Source organism: Cuculus canorus, chromosome 6 (genome assembly GCF_017976375.1).
Source record: "Cuculus canorus isolate bCucCan1 chromosome 6, bCucCan1.pri, whole genome shotgun sequence".
In the NCBI taxonomy this organism is placed as follows: domain Eukaryota; kingdom Metazoa; phylum Chordata; class Aves; order Cuculiformes; family Cuculidae; genus Cuculus; species Cuculus canorus.
The window spans coordinates 6,055,958-6,079,918 of record NC_071406.1 but is presented as its reverse complement, the minus strand read 5'-3'; the positions used below and the strand labels follow the sequence as shown (position 1 = coordinate 6,079,918).

Sequence of the window (23,961 nt, the reverse complement as noted above, 5' to 3'; positions counted from 1 at the left end):
TCAAATGGTTTAAACTACATCATTTGGAGTCATGGCTAGAAGCTCCTCCAGATTTACCTTTCCCAACTTACAGCTGGATCAGGCATCTCAGATCTGAATTGCCCTCTATACCCATCAGGCTCTTTACGCTGCCTACACGATTATACAAAGACACAATTGTACAAAGCCGTCTTTAATTAAAGCACCTCAGTGATGAGATTAAGTATAACCTGAGCCTAATAAATGAAGCAAATGTGAATTATGATGGCAAATCTTTATTCTGAACTGCTATCTACTATTTGCCAGCATGCAAAGCATAAACATATTAGAACTTAGAACTAAGGTTTGAAAATTATTACCAAATACTGACAATAATTTACTCTCAGATATCAGTCATATTCCACAGAGCGTGACAGCTGCTGCCTATGCTTTGCATTTCTTCAGCCAGCAATAGTGGACTATGTCTAATAGTCCAACTCGGGGGACATGCTTCATCTTGGTATGATTATTTGGCTATATATCATGTTGGAAAAAACCCCAAACCCACCGTTTTTTCCCACTGGCCTTGGTTTACTGCTTCACTTTTTAAGATCAAGAATTGTTTGTGAGAACAGAGGAAGCAGTGGAAGACAAAGGATAAATTTATTGAGTCCCACACCAGTGCTCTCCTGTAGTTTAAATTTTACCTGAGGATCTCTGAAAGGAAGGACAGGGAAATAGGGGCTGCACATCCAGAAAAAGAAAAGAATTAGGAAAAAAAGAAAATCATACAGTATGACACAGTCTTATTTCCATTTAGGGCTAGTTATTTTCAGGCTTCTAAAAATAGGGTTTCCAGAGAGACACCATTAAAATTGTCTAAAGTAGATTTTTTCGCCTAGAACTGTGGCTGCCGCCCAGCAGAGGGGCTGATTCTGACTTCCTCTTTGGGTACCCATGTCACCAGCATCCCTGCAGAAAGCACTGGAGCTCACCAAAAGCAACAAATTCCCAAGGAAGAACAGTGTGCTGGCAGTATGCTAGCAAAGGAGAAGAGGAAATCAGCATGAAAATGCTTTTATGTGGAATTTTAGATGAATCAATTCCCTCCCTTTATTTAAAAGCCATGTTGTGTGTAACTTTTTAAGAGATTTGTTCTGTTTATTTATTTATTTACAGCTCTAAGGGACACTGATGCTTTCTTTGCTGGGCAAAATCCAGATGTTGGGAATCTATTGAATCCTGGAACTTCTGTATCCAGGAACTTCTGGCCTAGAGAGAGAGATCTGATGTGGATGATCATTGCTTCCAAAGGACATTTATGAGCATACACTGTAATAACACAGAAGAGTGGAGCAAACATCATCCAAAGATGTACTGTGTGCAAAGGAAGAAGGATGAGTGCAGAGAGAGGGACGGTGGCTGGAGCTCAGCAGTCTCTGCTTCTTGATGAGATACCTGCACCTCAAATTTCCTCTTACTCCAGCTAACCCCTGACTTCAGTGCCTCTGCACGTGTGAGTAAAGATTGTTGTAATGAATCATTTTTTTTTTTTTAAATTATGTTTGAAATGCAGATATTTGTGAATTTACCGTATGGGTGTTTTGAACTCCACCAGCCAGGAAGAAGCACCATTTATGCCATGGGAAGCATTCCCAGTGTTGCTAACTCCTGCTGCCAAGGGCTGTTGCCACCATTTACCAACATTCAACTACTGACTTTCATTGCTTTGAGGTGACTCAATCTCTTGCACATACTTATGTCTCATGGGACATTTGCAACCACAGAAGAGCAAACTGAAAAAAATCCTCTAGCAATTTTCTGTAGATCTTTTGCTGCTCAAAATGAGCTGCTGCATCCATTTGCTTCTGCCTTTACCAGCGTAACTGAGCTCAATAGATCAGCACAGCTCCATTGGGAGGATGGTCACTGAATTGCTCCTGGCCAAACACACACGGTGCCTCAGTTTCCCTGATTGCTGCCTGACCTTGAACAAGTCACTTGCTCTTTACGCACCTCGCTTCCTTATCTCTAAACCAGAAGCAGAGGAGGGTGAGATGGTAATAGTACCTCCTTGCCTTGCAGCGGTGCTGCAAAGATAAATTCGTTAACGAGACACTCATCTATCTACTGTGCTGTGGGCCTCGTAGATAAATAGAAAGATGTAAGTGCATTCTGGCTGTGAAAAAAGACAAAACACGATCTTTGGGTTCTAACCCCTGCTAATGCATAGAGGGAAACAAAACACAGAAATAAAAAAATGAACAGAGAAATAAAAAAATGAACACAGAAATAGGAGACAGTGGTTTTCTCCCTCTTTGTATTTATCCTGGCTGCAAGGCTGTGAGCCATTTCAGTGTTTGAGACAGTAGAGATTAGCACCAATGGTGTGAGCCACCAGCGCTGCGTGCAGGCTTTCTGATAACCCCCCGCTGTGATTCGCAGCACCCCGGATTTGTTCTGGTGAATCTTGCACTGGAACGATTTTAACAAAAGAGTTAGTTATGTAATGTGCACAAATTACAAGCTAATAACGAACGCTTTTGACTGACTTTGCACCCAGGAAAAGTCAGGCTGTGAGAAAGCAAGTGGATGTAACAAACTATGATACAGCATTACAGGCTGGCCAAGGAAGACTTTTGGTCTAAATTGAGTATTTCTGTTTTCCTCGCAGCTTTATACATACATGCATTTATTTTCTGCTTTGAGCTGCATGCTGTTCATCTGAGTCAGGCAAGTTGCCCCATGCTAGCTGAAAGGATTTGCTGCATGAAATCTGTATGAATTAGTAAGCAGACCTAGGGAGGCAAGGGCAAGCGTATATTCATTTATTCAGCCAGTGGTAGAGATAAGAACAGGAAAAAAAATGAAAAAAAAAGAAAAAACATTTAAAAAAAATCTACTTCAAAAAGCCAAATTTTTCATGTCCCATCTGTGTCATAATTAACATGAAATTTTGCAGCAGTCATTCAGCAGAGCAACCAGAAAATTGAATACCGAGGTAGTAAGTGATTGTCATATAAGGTACAGCATTTACCTGCAATAACTACAGTCATTGCTTCTCTAAAAATGGCATAATGCTGTGGGAATCTCACACCAAAATTCAACAGCATTTCCAAAATGAAGAAGAGCAATCATACAGGTGCTGTCACAGAGGACCGAGCTCCAAAAGTCTCTTGCAGGCAGAGGCTGGTCTGCTGGAGAGCCGGTGGTGAGGATCAGACCATGCCTTTGCAGAGATTCGCCAGGTGAGCTACGTAACGCAGACTGCGTGGCGGCACTCAAAAGGGAAGCTACACAGTGGGAACTAAAATAAGCTACAAAATAAGCCGCAATACCAGTGACCATCATGGAAAATGTCTGTCCCCACAGTTTCTAAGTGTCTGAGTAGCTCTAAGGAGAAATAATGTCTCTCTATATAGATCCTGTCTCCTGTCTTTAAGCAGTGCCCTCGATGGTGACCTGTGGTGAGCGTTTGTTTAAGAGATCACAAGCATTCAATTGTTTCCGATGACATATTTGCTTGGACTTGCAACTCTCTGGTGCAATGGTAAGTCAGTGAAGTAAACTGTATTGTTGTAAACCCTAAAATGAGGTCATTCAGTGCATCTGGATCAGTTATCCAGTGACACAGCTTGCACGAAGGAGGACTTATCTAATAGAAAAAGGAGTTTTTAGGCTGTTGCCAGGCTTCGTTAGAGCTCAATATCCTTTCAAACTTTGTCCAATTATAATTAAGTGGTGTTTTTAATCTTCAAAGCATTTTATAAGCCTTACCTAATTAATCTTCACAACACCTCTATGTGACAGGTAAGCATTCATTAAGTATTTTTGATTCATAATTAGGTACCACCTAATCATTTAAATAATTCAGTTCAGAATGCCTAAATGAAAAAAATATATAAATTTGTGCCCACTTTGCAAAAACAATGGGACAAACCATTATTGTTTAATCCAATGATGTCTCCCTCCATTTAACTGGAGTTTGGAGGATCAACTAGTTTGATTGATTGAACACACTGAAGTTCTTTATAATTGCACAAAGAAATCAAGCTTGATTGTTCTTGTCACTTGGGTATTGCACTGAAATTATGCTGTTAAAAATAAGTAGCACCATATGTGAGAAATGCATTGTTTTACTTAGATGGAGATGGAAGACTTTTTTGGTGTGGAGTTGGTTAGCAGTTAAAGCACCGTGATTTTGCATCTGTTATCCACTCAAAACCTTACTTTGTCTTAGTTTTTTGCATTTTATTGTCGTAAGTTAAAGTAAATGAGGTTTTTTATTTCAATCCGGAGCTGAACACAGAAATCAGTTTATGTCAGGAATATATGTAGTGGCAATTAAACCAGTGTCTGTCTCGTGTTTCTTTTAAGTATATGCTTCTGAACAATAAAGGCTGTAATTGTAATTTCTATGGAAGGTTTTTTGCATGCCTGAAAAATAAACAAGAAAAACAAGACCTCTTGATGCCTACCATTATGATCTTGGAGTATTCATGTATACATGTGAAAAAGAGAATTACAGATGAAAACGTGAAATAATACCTTGAAAGAGTTGTTTGCTTTTAAGTTCGTAAAACAATTGCAAATCAAGGTAGGACTAGATTCGGTGAAAACTAAAAATGGGTATAAAATTCAAAATTAATAGTATGCAGTTGAGCTATGGTGTTTTGATTGTGAGTATAAAATGCTCTGCAGCAGGGTGAGCAGAGAAGGAAATTAAACTGAGCATGGCAAAAGTGAATAATCTTCTTCTCAAAGGGCTATAACGTTAAGCTCATAGGCAGGTTAGGTTTGATACACTTAAACATGACCTTGTTTTATACACTAAAGGTAAGCAATTAAGCCCATGTTTAAGCCTAGCATACATGTAAAAGTACATGTATGTTGTTAAAAAATGCAGCTATTGAGAAAACTCCGGCCTTGATTTCATAACATATCCTTCTTGTTCCACTCTTATGTAGAAATTTGGAGATAGTTTCACTCATTTAGAGAATGAAATTTCTGAAGAAGGATATTGGAATAATAATTTGTCGATATACCATCACAGGCAGGTATTGTCACTGGACCTTTCCAAAACAGTGTCACATCCATAACTATCCTGTAGAAATCTTTGCTGCAGGATTCTGAATGCTAAAAAATTACAGTGATTGGACTGGCTTATGGAAGAGAAATCTCCTTAAAGTCTCAAAACCCCCTTGTCTGAATCCAGAAGCCCCTGAACCAAGGGTTCCTGGAGGCTGGTGAAATGTGAAGCTGAAACTTTTGCCCTGATCCTGCCCTTCCCTCCAGACAGTCACATTCAGTTGGTGACAAGAACGAGCACCTGGGGCAAGTAGTGCAAGAGGTCACTTGGAGGATCCTGCCGTGCATGCCAGCAAGACTGCAGACAGTCAAGTGAACTCAGGGAAGGGGCTGCCTCAAGACTGGAAGGAAATCAAGAGTGAAGCTGTGGCTGATCTGAGAGGTTGAACTTGAGCTGATGGGTTGCATTGTTGTACTCTATGTGTGTCTGTCTATGCACCTGGTGTGTGCCTATCAATTTAGGTAGAACGCATATTTTTGTATGCACACGTATATCTGGGCAATTTTGATGGGTATTGTGGGTGGACTGCTGGCTGGTGAGGTACTCTGACATTCCAGAAGATCTGGAGACTGCTGTCTCACCGTGGCAGTGCGTGTGCAGTGATTTTTGTGGTCAGTGTGGGAACATCTGTATTAATGTCTCTTCTCAAGGAATATGGTATCCTCTTCTTCAGAGCACAATTGGTTGATAGTGACAGTTCCAGTAATGTTTCTGGTTTTAGTACCTTTTTAGCTTAATTGCTGTTTGCAATTGACTACTCAAAGCTGGAAACTAGAATTTCTTTGAAAAGCAATGCATTTGACTCATGTATGCAGTATCACAAGTGTTATCATTGGCTCCAGGTCCAATTGCTATTTGCCTAATCAAATTCTTAATTGATATTTTTCCTTATGGATAAGATCTATGCATTTTTACTCCCATGTAAATGAGAAGAAATGCATTTCCAGCCATCTTTCTGGCTTCAGCATGAGCTGAGAGCCAGCATTGCAAGGCTTGCCGGTCGTTAGCACGGCATTTGGATCTAATCTTTTATCTGACTGAAGAACAGATCTTCAATAACATTAGTAGCTTTTGCTCTCTTCCACTTCTTTCTAATATTCATTCCTTTCCTGAGGCTTGCCCATATGTACATATATAGAGATGTATGTGTATACCTCATATTAATTTAATTCAGAAGCGTGAGTTAAAATAATATTTCGGTAACCAATGTATGTTTTTTTCTATACTGACTGTAAAATACTTCATTGTATTTTTAATAGAATTTCTGTTGAGCTTTAATTTTTCTGTCACTTTTGTTCTTTCCCTGAAGGTCATATTACTGCCGTGTCTGGCAATATCTGTGCACAGTTTCTTGCTCTTAGTGTAGTGTCTTAATCTTAGTAAAAGCTTCCCTGTGCTTTCTTCCTTTTGTGTTTTTACCTTTCACTGTGAATTTGCAGGTCTTGAAGAACAAACTATTGTTTGTGATCTGTAGGCAGCAGCCTCAATACCTTGGGATATAAAATTTGCAAGTTTGTCTTGCATTTCTGCTAGGATTTGTTTTTGGATGGGGAAGTGGCTCTGACCAAGAGTGCATGCCCAGGACTCGGTAATAGCTGAGCCTCCTTTGGGACCACAGAGGGAGAGTTGAGGAGGAAGCAGAGGGAGGAAGGTCAACATAGTTTGTTACTTCAGAGAAATTCATCAGGCAAGGCCTAACCTGGAGAGTTCTTTCAATCAGATGTGTTTTTGCCACTGGAGGAATAAGTCTATGGACAGCAGTGGGATTCAAGGGATGCAGATTCAGGAATAGAATCCATATTTTCACTCTTTCCAACATAAAAGCTTTTGGATTTTTCTTCAGTCTTTCTTTCCCTTTGTTTTTTTCACTTGTTTGTTAAATTAGTGAATGAGAAGCAGCTTCCTAAGAGTTGTTTTTCATTACAAAATTTACTGTGCCTCTTTGCTGTGACATGATCGAAGGCTGAGGCTCTCAAAACTCCCGTTAGTGATTTGGTTGTGCTGTCTGTTGAATATAATACCTTCTGTGACTATGAAACACTATTCAGACGTGGTCACATATTTATCATGGAGCTTTTTTGTGGCAAGATTCAAAACATGGTGTTTGAGTGTGCGTCTGACAGAGTCAGCATCCCCCTTCCAGGCACCGCAGGGATATCGTGGGAGCTCACCTTCCTTGTTCCCACCCACCACATGCCATTTGTCCTGCTGTAATTCTTTCACAAGCTGGGCAGGACCTCTAAATCTCTATTATGTAAATACATTTTGAGCTCAATTGGGTGACAAGAATCATTACCTACAATTACTTTGAATTAAGAAGTTAATCTTACCCATTGATAAGCAGCTAATTGTATCTGGTCAGTATCAACAGGATATCACCAGGCATGTATTTTACAAGGTGTTGGAGTAATGTATTTTTTTGCTCTACAGCTGTATTGTCAGGCTTTATTTGCTCTCTTTTCTCTTCTATCTGTTCAGGATTTTGTCTTTGACTTGTTTAATTAAAATCAGCTCATTCTGGCCAGGTTGGAATGTTCAATAATATCTGCTTATTAAGGAGTGAAAGCTGTGCAGTTATTATTTAAAATTATTTTGTTCCAGAGGTTTTGCACAAATTAGATGGAAAACCATATTAAACAATGATTTAATTAAGTGGAAGAGATAGAACGTGGAGGCAGATTTAGACAGTGAAGATCTAAAAGAAGTTTATTCTTCCAGTTGTGACACCTAACAGATGTAATCCTTCATCAGCATAGTGAAGCAGAGATTTACTGTCATTCAGAGAATAATGAAAAAACCAATGGCAAGAATTAAGTTACGAGATAAGAAACTAAACTAATGAATATTGCTCTATAAACCTGAATAAAAAACTCCAGAGAAAAGATTAAAAGAAATGAAGCATGTACAGTTGGAAAAAATTCTCATACCTTCCAGCATAACTACATACTCAAAATTGACAAAATACAATGGCAAATTAAAAAAAAATCATAGAATATATGTACACTTACAGAGTAACCTGTAAAACTAAACTTCATAAGGCATTAGAATATTCAAGGACAACCTGCCATGAAATGAATATTTCAATAATAGTCATGCCAATTTGTTCACATTAATTAGATTTATGGCTTGTGTATGCAGAGAGTTTCAAATCCCACAGAAACTCTTAACATTCCATATCTCTTAACATTTCATTTAACATTATATTATTAAGATATGCTTCTATTGTGACAAGTTCACAGGTCCATTTTGAATGGATATGAAATGCTATTTGCTGATTTCGAGAAGGTTCTCCATCTAGGGTAGCATTACCTAATATTAAACTTCCTGGTGTGCTAGGTTGAGTATTTCATCTTTAAAGTCATGTATGGTAATTAGTTTATTATTTTCTGAATAATTTTATTTAAAAGTGTTTTTGAAATAAGCCTAACCTCCTGCAGCTGTGTTGTTTGAGATGGCAATGACTTTAGTTAGGGTCTCACGTTAGTCTGGCAGCAGCGATTGCAAATTAAATGTTATTGTCATGCATATTAAACACATATAAAAACAAATAATGATTGTTCTGCCTTTTTTGGAGAGTAGTTTTATGTGGTTGAGCTTTTTTTTTGCTGCAGTAAGCAGTTAGCATACTCCTGAAACTAAGTAACACCAGAAATTGCTATAGCAGAAAAAGACTCAGATTTAGCTTTTCTTCAAAACTCTGTTCATATCCATTTTTCTGACATTTCCTCCTGATTTCATAATAAGGACATATTTCTAATTCACAATAAATTATATAGGGAAAAAGTCAGCTTTCAAAATCCATTCTTAAAATAACAGAATTGCGTGAAAATGTATAACATACAGTGACAAGCAAATTACTAAGGATCTCTATAAGGAAAACACTTTGTTTTGTGTTTGCATAAAGCTCACATAGGGATCCTGGCCTCTGGCTGCTGCCCTTGGATGTGACAGTACTCTTATTATTTCTATTATTATTATTATTATTATTATTATTATTATTATTATTGGAAAAGTGGTATTTCCCATTACCACTCCCCTATCCCCATTGCACTCTGCTGGCTATGAGAGTATAGAGGGAGCTGGAAAGGGTAATTAGATCAAAATTAGTCAAGTTCATCAGGGTTAGAGCTTAAGTTTTACTGACTTCGACACATCTCGTTGGCATTTCCGCAGGCCTGTTGTCAATCATGAAACGGTACCATGCCCGTGGCAAGGAGTGATCACAAACCAGGTCCTGGATTGCTGTTCGCTGCAGCTCCAATGAGTCAAACGTGGTGCTGCGGTAGGGATTGCGGAGGATGCGGTGTCCCTTTGGCGAGCACTCGGGAGCTGGGAAGAGTGAAAAAGAACAATGATTACATAAGTTAATTCGAGTTAATTTGATAGGATATTGTCAAGAACCACTTAAAGAGGGGTACACTCATGCTCTGATTCAGTTTGGGCTAATTTTCAAGGCAAACACCGGGAAAAGATCAAATCTGGAATTACTTATGTCAAATTGGAAGCTTGGTAACCTATTTTAGTTACTTGGATTTTCATTGCATCTGAATCAGAAACAGAAACTTTAACCCCTTTAAGTGCTCTCAGTCTAATTTTAGGGATTAACATCTGAATTGCTCCTCTTCAGAAATCAAGTAATGTTTTGAGGTTCCAAAGTTTTGTGGTCTCTGAAAAAAATGTGTTTTATTTAATTCAGTTTTTCTATGTGTGTGAACATTTTAATCACAATGTAAAGTGATGCCCAGGTATAAAGTGCTCTTCATATACTTTTAAATGCATATTTAGAACAATGAAACCAACAAATGATTAAAAGAGAAAAACATACAGTGAAAACCAACAGGACCATAGTTTCTTAGGATTAAGCTTGACTTAGGCTTGTAAATATTTCAGCCACAGGTCAGGCTCGCCTGAGTCGTGTACCCATAAAGCCAAATGCAACAAAATTTCTGTGCATGCATCACAAAGTTTAAATCAAAACTGCTGCCCCTCAAGGTATGTTTGTTTGCACACCTGTCCTGTTTATTTTCATGCATATTTTGATTTTTACAGACTATTCAGTAGTCTTTTATCACCTGATAAAAGGAAAACTTGCAGTGATCCTTTTAGAAATTGTTTATTTTTTAAAAAAAGCAGGTCATGTAGGAAAAAAGGGCCTTTTATTGCTTAACTTCGCAATTTCTCTATAATACAAAGTTCACTTCTGCTGTGTTTGAACTGCAGAGTGGGTCATGGGAGAAGAATGAGGTGCAGTTGCTCTGCTTTATGTGTTGGTAACAGAAGGCTCAGCTGATTTCTTGCTGCAGTAGTCTTTAATTGCTAATGATGATGTAAGAGACAGAGAGGACATTGCAGGAATTGCATAACCTGGTTTTGGGAGCGAGCCTGTTAGTTAGCAAAATCACCTCCACGCACTGCAAATAGAGCTTATTTATGACACCATTGACAGGGAATAAGACCCCTCCCTATAATGCCATTTATCAAAAGTCATTTTTCAGATTATAACTCTGCTTTAATATTATGCCAGCGGCACTTTGAAACAGATTTATCATTTTTATTTTATTGACAAGATACTCAGAAGGTCAAAGTCAATCCGCTTATGGTACTATTTTTAAAGATTATTTTTATTGTGCCAAAGGCAAGGCGATGGTATACAAGACAAATCGGGACAAAATGTAGTGTTACAGCATTTATTGCAATTCTCAGGGAAGCAATAGCGTAATTCCAATGCAAAATGCACCTGTTACAGAACTAATAGAATTGCTTTTTTAAATAAAAAAGAAGGGCTCTAAGTTTTTATTTTCTACAGGTAAGAGCCGTTTTAGAGAAGGAACACTTCAAAATACTGTGTCTCTAATTAAATCTGGGATCCAATTTCCTCCTTCAGATGTCCTTTCTGGGGATTTGGGCCCAGCAGCGGGGACCACATGGAGACTGTCCTTTGCCAATTCCCGGTCCAAGGGAATAAGCGACATTTCAGCAGACCAACTATTTTAAGCAAATTGAAAGTTTACCCTATATTTAAAAAATGCTAAAAAATGCAGACCCTCACTGACCCCCACAATATCACTCAGTGCTTCGGGAATGTTAATATCACTCAGTGCTTTGAGAATGTTGATGGGAACAGGATTTTGGCTCGCGGTGCTCTTTGCTTGCCCGAGGTACCTCCTTTCTGAAAAAAGACAAAGGAGTCTAAAAGTAAAGAGCTCTTTGCACTGTATTGCCACAGGAATCCTGCCAGAGTGTTGTAATATAATTAATAGCATTCACTTTCTCAATAATAATAATATCAAATACTCCCTTTAAATGTAATTAATAACCTTCTGCTCGCTATGTATTAGTTATAATCCAAACTCACACAACGTGTTGTGGTCTTACCAATGATTAAGTACTCTGTCTAAACAATGCAAATACATTAGATACTGAGACACGGCTAATTATTTTTCATCCTTTGCATCGTTTTGTTCGCAGTAGTTTAGAAAATGCCGTTTCGCATATTAATGTTAGAGGAGTTGAACGCTGCAGATGGCACTTGCGAAGGGTGGGAAGTGACTCAGAAAAGCACACAGGAGAGGCACGCAAGGTTAGTAAGGAGCAGGGTGTTGACTCATTAAATTTAACAGTATTTGGGACAAAAAGCAATGTGTTTGCTCCCTGTAGAGAGCGTATGTGAAGCCCTGTCTCAAGCAGCCGCCACCTCTACAGGTGTATTTCATTCTGTATTAAATATCAGAGTATGTTTATATAAGTGTGACTGGGTTTACTTGTGCTTGCAGGCTGTCACTGAGGAGGCGGCAAGGCAAATTGATCCGCTGTCAGCTCCCCTGGAGCCAGACTGACGGATTTTGTTCTCACGCTGATGCAGATCAGACCAAACAGCACCGGAGTTGACAGCAGTGTGCCAGCATGGAGCAGGAGGGAATGCGAATAAAAGCTCACCCAGGGTTTACAGCAAGCCATGAGCAAACTAAGCCCTCACTTATCGAGTTTCCATTGTAAAATGGTCATTATTATGACCTTACGACAGAATCATTGTAAACTTCAACGTGTAAATTGGGGGCCGTGGTACAAATTAATTACTACTGCCTTTCCCTCAGAAATAAATAAATAAAGACATCGCTGTAATCAGACTGTATTATGAAAATGTCACTTAATAAACCCCAAGAAGATACAATCCAGCCCTGTTGGTTGTTCACCTGAGGGATGCCCACTTGTACCGTATGGTGACTGCGTCTACACTCTAATCAGATGGAGCCTTCCTCTTCACTTTTAATTTGTGACAGAGTCAGATGTAGATGTCAAGCTTGTGTACACGGGTGAAGTGCTCAATAATCCAATCGTCACCCTGGTAGTGGGGAGCAATAAAATTCCACATCCATGTCATTTACAGAGTCATTGTTAACACTGTAGTGTGCAGGCTAGATTGCCTTTAGAAGAAAATACTTATTTCTTTGCATAGAAGAACCCTATACATTTAATTTAATTGCCCCACCCTATTCCTATAATTTGATTAAAAATGTTTATGGTAAAAATGTTCACTTTTCAGAGAGACAAGTGTTAGTCATCATTATGACCATTCAGATTTCTTTCAGGAAGAAACTAAACCGTGCAGTGAGATTTTGTTGCTTTTAGTCCGGAGTGTTGTTGGAATTAAATGTTGCATGGTAGCTGGTGCTTTAGTCTCCTGCAAAGAGCTGCTTGTTGAACCACTATCACCGCCAATATAGGCAAGGAGCTGTTGCTAAGACATAAGAATTCATTCACTTCATTGGACTTAAAGCATTTTTTTTTAACCAAACATTTTTGCGGCAGCAGCTTGCTGCAAAGAGACACTGAGTAGCTCCTTTTTGACTCAAAAGCCAAACAAATACCAACACCTGTTGCAGCTGCTCAGGGAAAATGGCATTTGAATAGTGCTGGTGGTGTGATAAAGCAAGTCCTGCAGGGAAAATCTCTCCCCGTTGCAGCCATAAGGAAAGTTGCCATGAGAGTTAACCCACTGTTAATGTACGGGAAGTCCTTATGTGCAAATGAAATGAAGGACAATATGTGGGCTCAGTGTGGAGACCCTCCTGTAGAAGGCAGAAACATCCAGAAATGTCTGATGGAAAATGATCAGAAAGTGAATATCTGAACTCGTGTTTCATGCTGAAATACAGTTGCGGATCTGACGTTTGACTCTCAGCTAAAGGAAATGTGACAATGCTGGAAGAAGACATACATGGCAGTAGGTCCTGGGGGCAGCAGCCCAGAATTTCCATCTTGATGGGCTGCTCGATATTGTGCTGGAAAGGACAGGGACTCTACAAGGCTGTACCAGGGACCAGCCAAACAAGTTTTGAAAGGTGTTTTTAGGGCACTGTTCTGTCCCCAGCACAGGCCCGCGCGTTCAACACATTAAACATCTGCTGTCTGGAGATTATTTCAAGCAGGTTGGTAAGTGGATGGTCTGCAAGCAGTCACCTGCGCTCTTCTTGTGCAGTGGATTTGATGGGAAAGATACTGCTGTGGGGACCACCAGGCATCCACAAAGGGTCTCTCCGTCCTGGCTGGTGCTCATGACCGTGGGAGGAAACATCAGATGCTTTGAGGAGGGATGCCAGGAAAATTAGAGTGGCAGGCTGATAGCTTGAAAGGAAATAATTTGCTGAACATTGGCTTTTATTTCTAAATACAGGTGAGCACAAGTGTGACCAAGCTGTACCTGTTGCTCTTGCTCCCACTAAATATCAGTGGATTACGTGGAGGAAGGTTTAAGAAGCTATGAGATTTTGTTTGTTTGCTTTGAATAGCAGTTGCAAATCAAATAATATCAATAGGTGATGGCAGCTTGAAAACCTTGAAAGAAATATAGTCCACAAGCTTGAGGTGCGTGTTTGTTTTGGGCAAAGCAGTGGCAGCCACGCAATATATTTAAAGGGCATTCTAAAGCTCTGGGAAATAGCTGGTGGATCACAGAACAATTTTCCTATGGAGCATGAATGAAAACCAGTGATTGATCCATGTAATACTAACGAATAGCACCATTTGGCGATGTGCTGTAGTTGTTCTCTGACCCGGAGAGAGATATTCCCAGGTGCAGATTTATTTCTTACTAAGGTCCCCCACATTGTGAGACCAGGCTGGACCTTTCTCCCCAAACTGCAATGAGTCCCAGGGCTGGGGATGTGATTTTCACATGGCTTTGCTCAAAAGCAGAGAGAAGAGGTGGCCACAGAGCTTTTGAAGTGCAATCTTTGAAAACAGGCACATGTAGGCATATGTAAGTATGTGTATGAGTATATGAATGTGCATATATACACACACACACATATGTATTCAAATTATGTAGGAAAATACATATATTTTTGCCATTTGTATGACATAGGGTAATTTTTTTAAATACTTCCCTGGCAGATTTTCAGATTTCTATTATTTTTTTTTTAATTTAATTTAAAATTCATAGTAGAACAAAAAAAAAATTCAGAGTGTTTGAATTTCTCTTCACAGGAAAATTATGAAGGATTTTCATTTGGAAAAATCAGTCCAAAATGCCTAGGCTATTAAATCATAACTCCAAATAAGTTGTGGACAAAAGAAGTGTTCATTTTCTTCTTTTTCTGTTCTTGAGACAGAAGGAAACCTTTTAATCACCAGCCATTTCCACGCCCACTGGGTGCATTTCACTAATATGGCAAAGCTCGAGCTTCTGAAGCTTTCAGTGTGTTAGAGACATCCAATTCTCTGTGTTCTAATGTACCATACATTGAGAAATCTTGGGCAGAAAAGAAAGGCAGATGTTGGCAAAGGGAAAATCTTTCCAAGATATTAATGGACATGTTCAAAATAATATTAGAAGAATCTGATCTGACAACATTGAAAACACTCTTTTGGTGGATGCAAGTTCCAGACGGACAGTAATTTCTTCATAGATAAGGCATTTGTAGCTAAGAATCATCGGACAGCTTATTGCAGATTAAAGTTGCTGCTTTATTTCACCAATATTTACTAAGATTTTAATGCAATTATTCTGTGTGCTGATGACAAAAATTTTATTCCTAAGAATGTTCAGAGGCAGAGATTTGTTGTGAATGTGAATGCAATCACTACATAAAAATACTTGAACCATGCATGCTAAGTAGGTAAAATATAATGATTTTATAAAAACCTTGATAACTAATAAGTAAAGCTGTTCTAAGATAATTCAGAAGCAGAAGAACCTCCTACTGAACTGAAATGATAAGGAACTAAATTATACATACTCAGAATGACCAGGTCTTGAACAAATCATAATGCTTTTATAATACAAAATTGATAGAAATAAATGAACTATTGTGTAAGATGAATGTAATTATAGAAAATTTGACCCATAAAGAGGCGGAGAACACACCGAGAGGAATAATATGTTTTTCATACATATTATTTGTACTGAATAAGAAAGAGAATTAAGAAGAAGGTGAATCAGGCCAAGCAGGAATGTGTTTTTCTAGGATTCTGCTGCTTAATGCTTCCCCTTAGATATAATGCTGTTTTGAAAATACACTCTTCTTGTAACCTGGGGAACTTAGCAAGCAATTAAAGACTCTTTCATGTCTTACAGGGCAAGCACTCTTCCGTTAAGGCAGGCTGTAAACTGTTCAGTTCTAGTGATCTGCTATATTGGAAACAATACATAGTCTGCAATACATCCTCCTGCAGTGCCTGAGTGTTGCCCGACTATCAAAAACAGAGGCAGCGATGTGAGAAGAGATCTTCTTCCTCCTTCCCTCAATCCCATGGATGCTCTATAAGACACATTTGATATTTTGTATTTAGTGTATGTAAATGAAACTCAGTACAGATTGCTCCCATCAGAGAGTTTATTAGAGAGTGGATTAGTGAGTTTATTGCTTAATTCTTAAGAAATTCTTTTTTTCTGCACAAATAGCATGGGGCCCTGAGAGAAAGCGTAGTTCAAAAAAATCCTACAGTCTCAAGATGTTGTCTGTGTGATGCATTCGGGTTTCATTTATCTGGGAACAAGGTCACTTATCCCAGTCTTCTATGAAGTAAAGCAATATCCTATTGACAAACCAAGGGCCAGCGTTCAGTTCCAGAGAAAGCAATTATTTATTCATGCTAGTGTCTCTTATCTCAGCTTGCATTTCTATTTTTAACTTGTGGTTTAGAAAGAAGAATTGATTACACAAAAAATTTTCTTCTAGTCTGTGCTTCCCTTGAATGCTTTGCAGAATAATGTACTATGTACAGATCGTAGAGAAGGAGGCAGAGAGAGGGAGCTGTGCATTTTTCTTGGAGTCGGGAGTGGTGTAAAGAGGAGCCAACAAAGCAGGTGACAACAAGGGGTCACTGCAAGAAATGTGAGCAAAGTCTGAGGAACTTCTGGGCAGTTTAATGTGGAGTTTGGAGTGCTGTCACAGGAGATGTGCTGGAAAGTGTTTTCTTCGGTGCTCCAGAAGCAGAGAGGATAGGTGAACAGAGTATTTGTTTTTAGGGTCAATAACACACACACGGCTCACTGACCTGGATGAGCCAAGCAGTTTCCAGCAGATGTGCTGTCCTTTAAAATGTTTTGATTTCCAGGCTCTCTCCTCAGTGTGAAAATGGCTCATGAAGAATGTGGAGGGCACAACACAGACACATGATCACGTGCATGAAAATCGATGGGCAGCTGGATGGGACAGGTGAATTCTGTATAGAATCACAGAATTATGGAATCATAGAATAGTTTGGGTTGGAAGGGACTTTAAAGATCATCCAGTTCCAATCCCCCTGCCATGGGCAGGGACATCCCACTGGCTCAGGCTGCCCAAGGCCCATCCAACCTGGCCTTGAACACCTCCAGGGATGGGGCAGCCACAGCCTCCCTGGGCAACCTGGGCCAATGCCTCACCACTCATGGTGAAGAAATTCCTCCTAGTGTCCAATCTAAATCTGCCCCTTTCCAGTTTATACCCGTTCCCCCTGGTCCTACCCCACAAGCCTGTAGTTTTCCTGCTTTGTGAAATGCAGCCACAGCTGCTGAGTGTGCCAGTCAAAAAGCAGCAAAGCTAAATTTTGTCAATTACTCTATTAAATTTTATGTATACTCATCTTTGCTAGTTTGGCTTTGGATACGGGAAAGGTGAATATCTGAATATAGAAATCACTTATTATTTCTGCGACAGAGGAGAATTAAAAACCCCATAAATTTCCTCAAGTTATCTTTAAGTTAATGATGATGCCTTTAAGGACTTCTAAGCAATCAATAAAAAGAAAATTACATTATTGTTATTGATTGGTCTGTTTTGCTCGCATACCTCAGACTGAAAACATGAAACAAAATGAAAAGGTGCTTTCTCACCTCCTAATCTCAGTTGAACATACACTTGCAAATGTAGCTTTCCTAAATAGAAGCAGCAAAAACAAACTCGTGTGATTTGATTTTAGAACCCACTGGGCTCTATTCAGATGGAAATTTGATTTCCATGGTTTACCCCTTTGAGAGCTGGAGCTGTTTCCACGCCTCAACTGCAACACAGGCTAATTACAATTTGCGAGCCACACATTTTTCCAGACTGCTCCCATGGCAAATGCTGAATTTTGGCCACATGTCCCCCCACTTCTTCAATTTAATTCTGTATTTGGAAGATAGAGCTCAGAGTAAAGTGTCACCACCAAGTTATTTGCAGCGCATCCAGGCTGCAGCAGAGCCTGGCAGAAAGATAAGGGGTCTCCGACTGAAGGCAGCTTAGTGCTGCCAAATGCCAGAGTCGTGCATGTGTCCTGGGTGTGATTTAGTTCCTAATGCATGCAGGGTGACGAGGCAATTTTTCCTGCTATTGTTTTGCTATTATTCATCGCTACTATTCATTCCATTCACGGGCACAATAGCGGTTGCAGCAGCCACACGCTCCTCACGTGTTTATAATGGGCTTTTCTGTCAGGGTTTTGACATTTAGGAAGAATGGTTTGGTCTGTTCTTGCCTTTGGAATAAGGCTTTATTCGTTACTGTTCTGCGGCAATGTATATGGACATGCTTGATTTCCCAAGCAATGGACAAACCTGGAAGGATCTCACCATCTTCCTACCAAAATTCAGGTTTTCTTTGACCCTCTCTTTCACCCTCTTGTAGGCTGCTTGCTCTTTGAAACTTAGAGAGAATTGACTCAAAATGGCCTTGAGCACATAGCAGCTGCTGCTGCCAATGCAAAAACCCTTCTCATGCATTACAGCACTTTGAAAGGATTTAAAAATATTAAAATAAAAGGTCATGAGCTAGAAATAGTTATTGGTCTGCCTGGCCAGCATGATAAGATAAAGCTGTGCACTCCCAACTGTGGAAGCATGACATTAAGTCTAAGAGACTTCCAGAAACCAAGTTTTTCAGCAATCCTTAGTGTTTGTTTCTTCAGCATTTGAAAGACACACTTTACTGTACACATGGTTGTAATTATCTTCAAAATTAAAACACACTGATGTCTTCCTCCTACAGAAACTGTGTGGTCACAGTTCCAGCCAGTGATTTCTCTCAGCCGTGGTGATATTTCAGGGAAGTCTAATACCTCTAGTTGTGGAAGATGCCACCCCTTCTACATCTAGCACTTGAACAAGATCTGTTGATGCCTGTTCATGCCATGACAGAGCAAGGCTTTCAATATCGAAACATGAAAACCTCCAGATAAATGCATTTACTATTTTTAGTTAGAGGAATTTAGTCCTCATTCACTGTTCTAACATGCACTAATTTTCCTTTTTCTTTAGGGTCATTTCTGCTTTGGTTGCTACACAGATCTCTGCTTATTTACCAGGCCTAGTAGAAGCATCCATAAAAACAGCAGGGTTTCAGGAAACTATGAGGACTTCAGCTGTAAGCTGCTTTTTGATGTAAAAGAAAATCCAGCTCAGCTGGTATCAGCTGAGTCTTCATTACACTTACAGCTGCTACCTGCACAATCTTTTAGGATGTAATTACCATAATAAGAAAAAAGTCTCCATAATTATGTGTGTGTAAAGCAAAATGCCTTTCTCTGGCCATCCAGCTAGAGCTGCAGGTATAGATACACTCGCTTACAGAGGGCACAGGGGATTAGGGAGGCATAGGAATAAACACAAGACAATTGTTGCCCCGTATGGTGCACATTATGGGCAGATGTGTTTTGATCAGGATCAGCCACGCAGAAGGTAAACCAACTGAATTTTTTCTTGTTTTTGCTGAAGTAACTTTGATCACCAGTGTAGTTTTGGGTGTTTTAAAATTTATCTTCACTTAAAAATTACTCTAAATGCACTGAGGGGATTTGTGTCCTCAGAAGAAGATCTTCTGAACCAGGAAACCATCTCCGTCCACTAATGGCTAACCAGGCTCTGCGTGGGGTTTCCCACGTCAGGATGAGTTGGAGTGGGATGGGGATTTCCTCTGCTACAACCAATGTGGTGTTGGTAGTTTTTACAGGAGGTGCAGCACTGGCACTTTCTAGTTCTTTAGAAAGTAAATAAAAGAGAATCAGATTGCTGGATGGAGTATTCCAAACAGGAACCACTCTCTTTCTTTCTTAGACACTGATAGTGCGGTATAGTTTCTTCTCACCAGACAAGATGAATCCTAGTAATTTTTTTTTTGTTTCCATGGAACCATCTCCATGCTGAGCTTTCAATTCTACTCCTCTACCTCCTTCTTGCCTGATAACAGCGAGCTCACATTTTAGTTCATGAAATAGAACCCTACCATTTATTGAAAAGGATGGTTTAAAACTCCCAACGTTACTGAAGGAAGAAGTGGCCAGAACTTAATTATTTTGCTGGGGAATAATTCCACAAAAAATATTATCCATGCATCACCATCCAGAGGTAAAACAAAATAATTACAGGCAGACATGAACTATTTCAGGTTTTTTACTATCTTTCTGTTATCAAAAAGAGACTCAATTTTTCATTCTTACTTGGTAATTGGCTAATAACTGTAATTTTCATCTTAAGAAGATAGGCTAGAAACAACTGCTCAGAAAAGCCCCACAACATAACAATTGATCAATTCTTCATTACGCTTGATGCATTCAGTTTACCATAGTAATTTCATTCGCAATTTGAGCTAAAAAAAAAAAAAGACAAACACAAAACCAACCAGCAAAAATCTACTTGAGCAATTTCAGACTGGAAAACCATAACACAAATTAGTACACAAAGAAACAGACAGGCAATCAATTTATCATTTGTTACTATATTCTTTAGCAATTTGCAATCATTGTTGAGTTGCTTTTGAAACCTGTAAAATTTAATTATATGAAACCTGGTGGATGTCAGGCTTTGGTCATTTCTGTGTGGTGTTTTATGAGTTTTTTCAGAGAACTTTGGGTTCGTATAGGCAGATCTCTTTGGCATCTGCTAATATCCTGTGCAATCATGATTGATAAAACTTAGTATGGACACCCCGACAGCTCTGTTTCTGTTGTTTTTTACTGTTACCCCAATTCAGAGAAGGTTTAGCTCCAGCTAAAGCAGGTACATGCTACTTCAAAAGACAAACTGTGGACCTGTTATCTCCAAACCAGTGCATGCATCAGCTGTGATCCCACGTGCAAGACTGACTATTGCATCTCCTACAGTGTGGGTAGAAAATTACAGAAATGTAATAGTGGTTTTAACCCTGTGGTTTGAATAACACGCCTGTCAGGCCTTTAATAAGAAGGGGTTTGCCTGTTATAAACTGAGAAGCGGTGGTGCCACATGCTGCTGTGCAGACCTTACACCTGTTCACATTTATTCATAGGTGACCTCAAAAGCTTTCTATTTTTTATTCTCCAGAGTGTTCATCTTCCTGCATTCGGAAATATGGATCCCAATTAACCTTTTATAGCCTTGATGTGGAATTCAGTTATATAAATATTGTTTGCAAACAGCATATGTGCTCAGGGAAGCCCTGGATGTGCTCAGAGGACAGTGTGCAAAACAGACCTGGCAGAAGAGCAACAAAAGGCGAACCAACAGGCCAGAGGAGAGGAAGTGACTTGCAAGCATCTTCTGCTGGGTTTGGGCTCTGCTAGCAGATTTGGTGCTGGCTGGTTTTCCCACATGTGAAACCAGGTCTGCCACATGCTGGGTTAATGCCCTGAGCACTTGGGTATCCCACAGCAAATCTCCACCCTACTACAACTGCTCTCTTTTATATAGTTTTGTTAACTGTAAATAACAATATGCCAACTTTGCCATCTTCCAAAGGTATTTCGCTTTCTTTATTTTCCTTTGCGACAACGCACATTCAGTCATGTTTATAAAATCTATAATTTCATCACGAAAATCTACAGGTCCGAAGAATCCCAAAATATTCTGCTGCCTCATCACATCCCCGCAGAACAGAAACCAGGTAGTGAGATATTAAAAGCAGTTTCTTCTTTGCTTCAACCTCTGCTTATTTGCTATAACAAGATGGAAAATGTCTCCCTTTTTTTTAATAGGCAAGAGAGTTTCTGGCAAAGGCACAAAGCTGAGGGAGAGGGTTTCACCGATGAGACTTCTGAAGAGAGGGGAAGATAGATGCAAAATGCCTAAAGGATACGGTCAATCTGCTGCTGCTTGCTTCAGATTCACTGTGGGGATTTAGGCATCTCCCTTCTAGCCTCCCAGTCATGGTGTATCCTGCTCTCCTGCCTTTCTGGTTCACATGCCACACAGTAAAGAAATTGCATCTCATGGACAGTCAAAGCTAAACTGTCTTTGATAAGTGCATTCTCCTGTTTTAGAGGTGGGCTGGGTACTTTATACTGCACTTCATGAGAGTCCTTATTGGACCCTCACTCTCATCCCATGTTGTTTAAGTAACATTAACACCGGTACTCACATTTGTTGTGAATAAAGTTCAGGGTTGTCTGCTGATTGAGGTCATCAAAAATGGCCTCATCATGCTTCTCAAAGACTTCTCCTAATTGCCTGGTCTTAAATTAATTCCACTTCCTCTGGGAGAAAAATGAATTTAATTTTTTTTTGTTGTTGTTTTTTCTTTTTTCAGGTTAGGGGTTAGGTTCTTTTTCTTTGGAGTACTTTGCATTGGCTAGACCAATTCTGCAGCTGGTCGTATTTGGCGTGTTTTGGTCCCAGCAGTCCAAAAGCCAGCTTTTCGTCAGCAGAAGTATGCAACACAGAGCGTATTGTCTCTCATCTGAGGCACTGCAGGCAGGTTTGTGTTTCTGTTTCATGAACACCAGAAGACCAAACGCTGAGGCTTGCCACAGTGAATCACGCTGAGATTGTAGGACTGAGATGCCACTACTTTTCCCTTTTTCACTCCAGCACCCACTGTTCACTCACCTATTTCTGACACAACCTTTTGGCAGGAACTGCAGCCCTCTATTTTACCCCACATATTACTTTCAAAAGTGGTGTAAAAGAAAAGTCGGGATCCAAATTTACTGTGAAGGTGTTTGCTAGCTATTTTTTAGTCTCTTATTTCTTCTCTGTCATGCCACTGTAAAATTGTAGGCTAAAGACAAGTTTCATTTCATCCTTTCTATTATTTGCTGAAATAAGTGTCTAGTGTAAAGGAAAGCACTAAAATATAGGTTATTTCCTTACGGAACATGTAGATTCAGCAGCATAGTTCAATATTAATAAGAACTGAATGGCTAAATCCCTGCAAACTGGAATAAAAGTTTGCTCCTAGGGGTCCAATAAACACATTTAAACCATTGAATTTCCTTAATTTTGAAATAGCCTTCAGGCAGTAGCACGGGGCGAGGCTACACTTTGGTTATTTTGCTGTATCTGGAAGTTTGAGGTTATTCCAGAGACAGACAGGAACAATGAAAAGCAGAGTTGGTCAAACATGAAGTCTTGAGGTATAAAAGGATTAACAGATTCTAATGTTCTACATTTTTCTGCTGCAATAACATGAATACAGACCAGAGAAAAGCAGAAAGGAAAAGATTGCGTGTAGGAGGGACAGAAAGGCACAGCTATAATACTCCGCTGTAGTAAATTCTGATAAATGCAACTGTTGAACAGATGTTATCGGCACATGGAAAATTTAGTAAGTAGATGGCTTGCAGTTCTCTGGTGCAGTGAGAAAATATGACTTATTTCAGTCTAAAACAAATCCTTTTGTTTTTTTCCAAAGAAACAGAATCAGTAAAATAAAAAAGCAAGACTGATAGTAATTGAAACTTATACCAAATTCCCCTCCAACCTGAAATTAAACATCTTAGAAACTGTAGTCATTGAGTCATCTCATTTGCAAAGGAGTTGAAAGGAAACATTTAAACTTTTAGAAAAATTAGCCTCTTTTTCTCTAGGCCAAATACTTTGGCATGTTGAAAATGAAGCTATGGTAGATCTTGCTGATGTAGAGAAAACTGTCTCCAATACCTTTTTATCCCAAGCTCTGTTCACCAGAAATGTGCTCCTGAGGGCACTCGTATCAGTTGGGTTTACTCCAAGGAGCACAGCCTTTGTGCTTCCCTTTTCCCTGCCTCAATTGCCTTCATTCACATGAACTGTTCTGTATGATGAGCCCTTAATTTTCATTCTTTTTATTCTGACTGCAGGAGAGCCAGATGCAAAACACAGGTCTCCTGCGAGACCATCACAACACATCACATTACAAGCTGGAACACAGGTCCTATTTCTCTGGTGTCAGGAAAGCAATGCGTGCACATGGCAGATATAGGAGAATGAAGTGTGTCCTGACATGGCACTTATCCCAAGCCTGATCACCCGGTGTAAAGACCAAGGAGGCATTTTGGCATGAACAGTGCTGAAATGAGGGTCAGCCTACAGCTTTTCACAGAATCACAGAATCACAAGGTTGGAAAGGACCCATTGGATCATTGAGTCCAACCATTCCTAACACTCCCTTAAACCATGTCCCTCAGCACTTCATCAAATGATGAAGTATCACTTTTAATGATAATCCTTCTTATCTTTAAACGATTGCTACAGCATCTGCATAGGAACATGAGGCAGAGAG

General features: G+C 39.5%; 1 protein-coding gene across 1 annotated transcript in view; it reads right to left on the bottom strand.

The window, feature by feature from the left end:
* Positions 1–23,961, bottom strand: part of LOC104065221 (von Willebrand factor D and EGF domain-containing protein) — a 181,023-nt gene that overhangs the window by 132,219 nt on the left and 24,843 nt on the right. Inside the window, exon 2 of the mRNA XM_054070274.1 lies at positions 9,192–9,376. Coding sequence (XP_053926249.1) covers positions 9,192–9,376 — 185 coding nt within the window. The remainder of the gene's footprint in view (positions 1–9,191; positions 9,377–23,961) is intronic.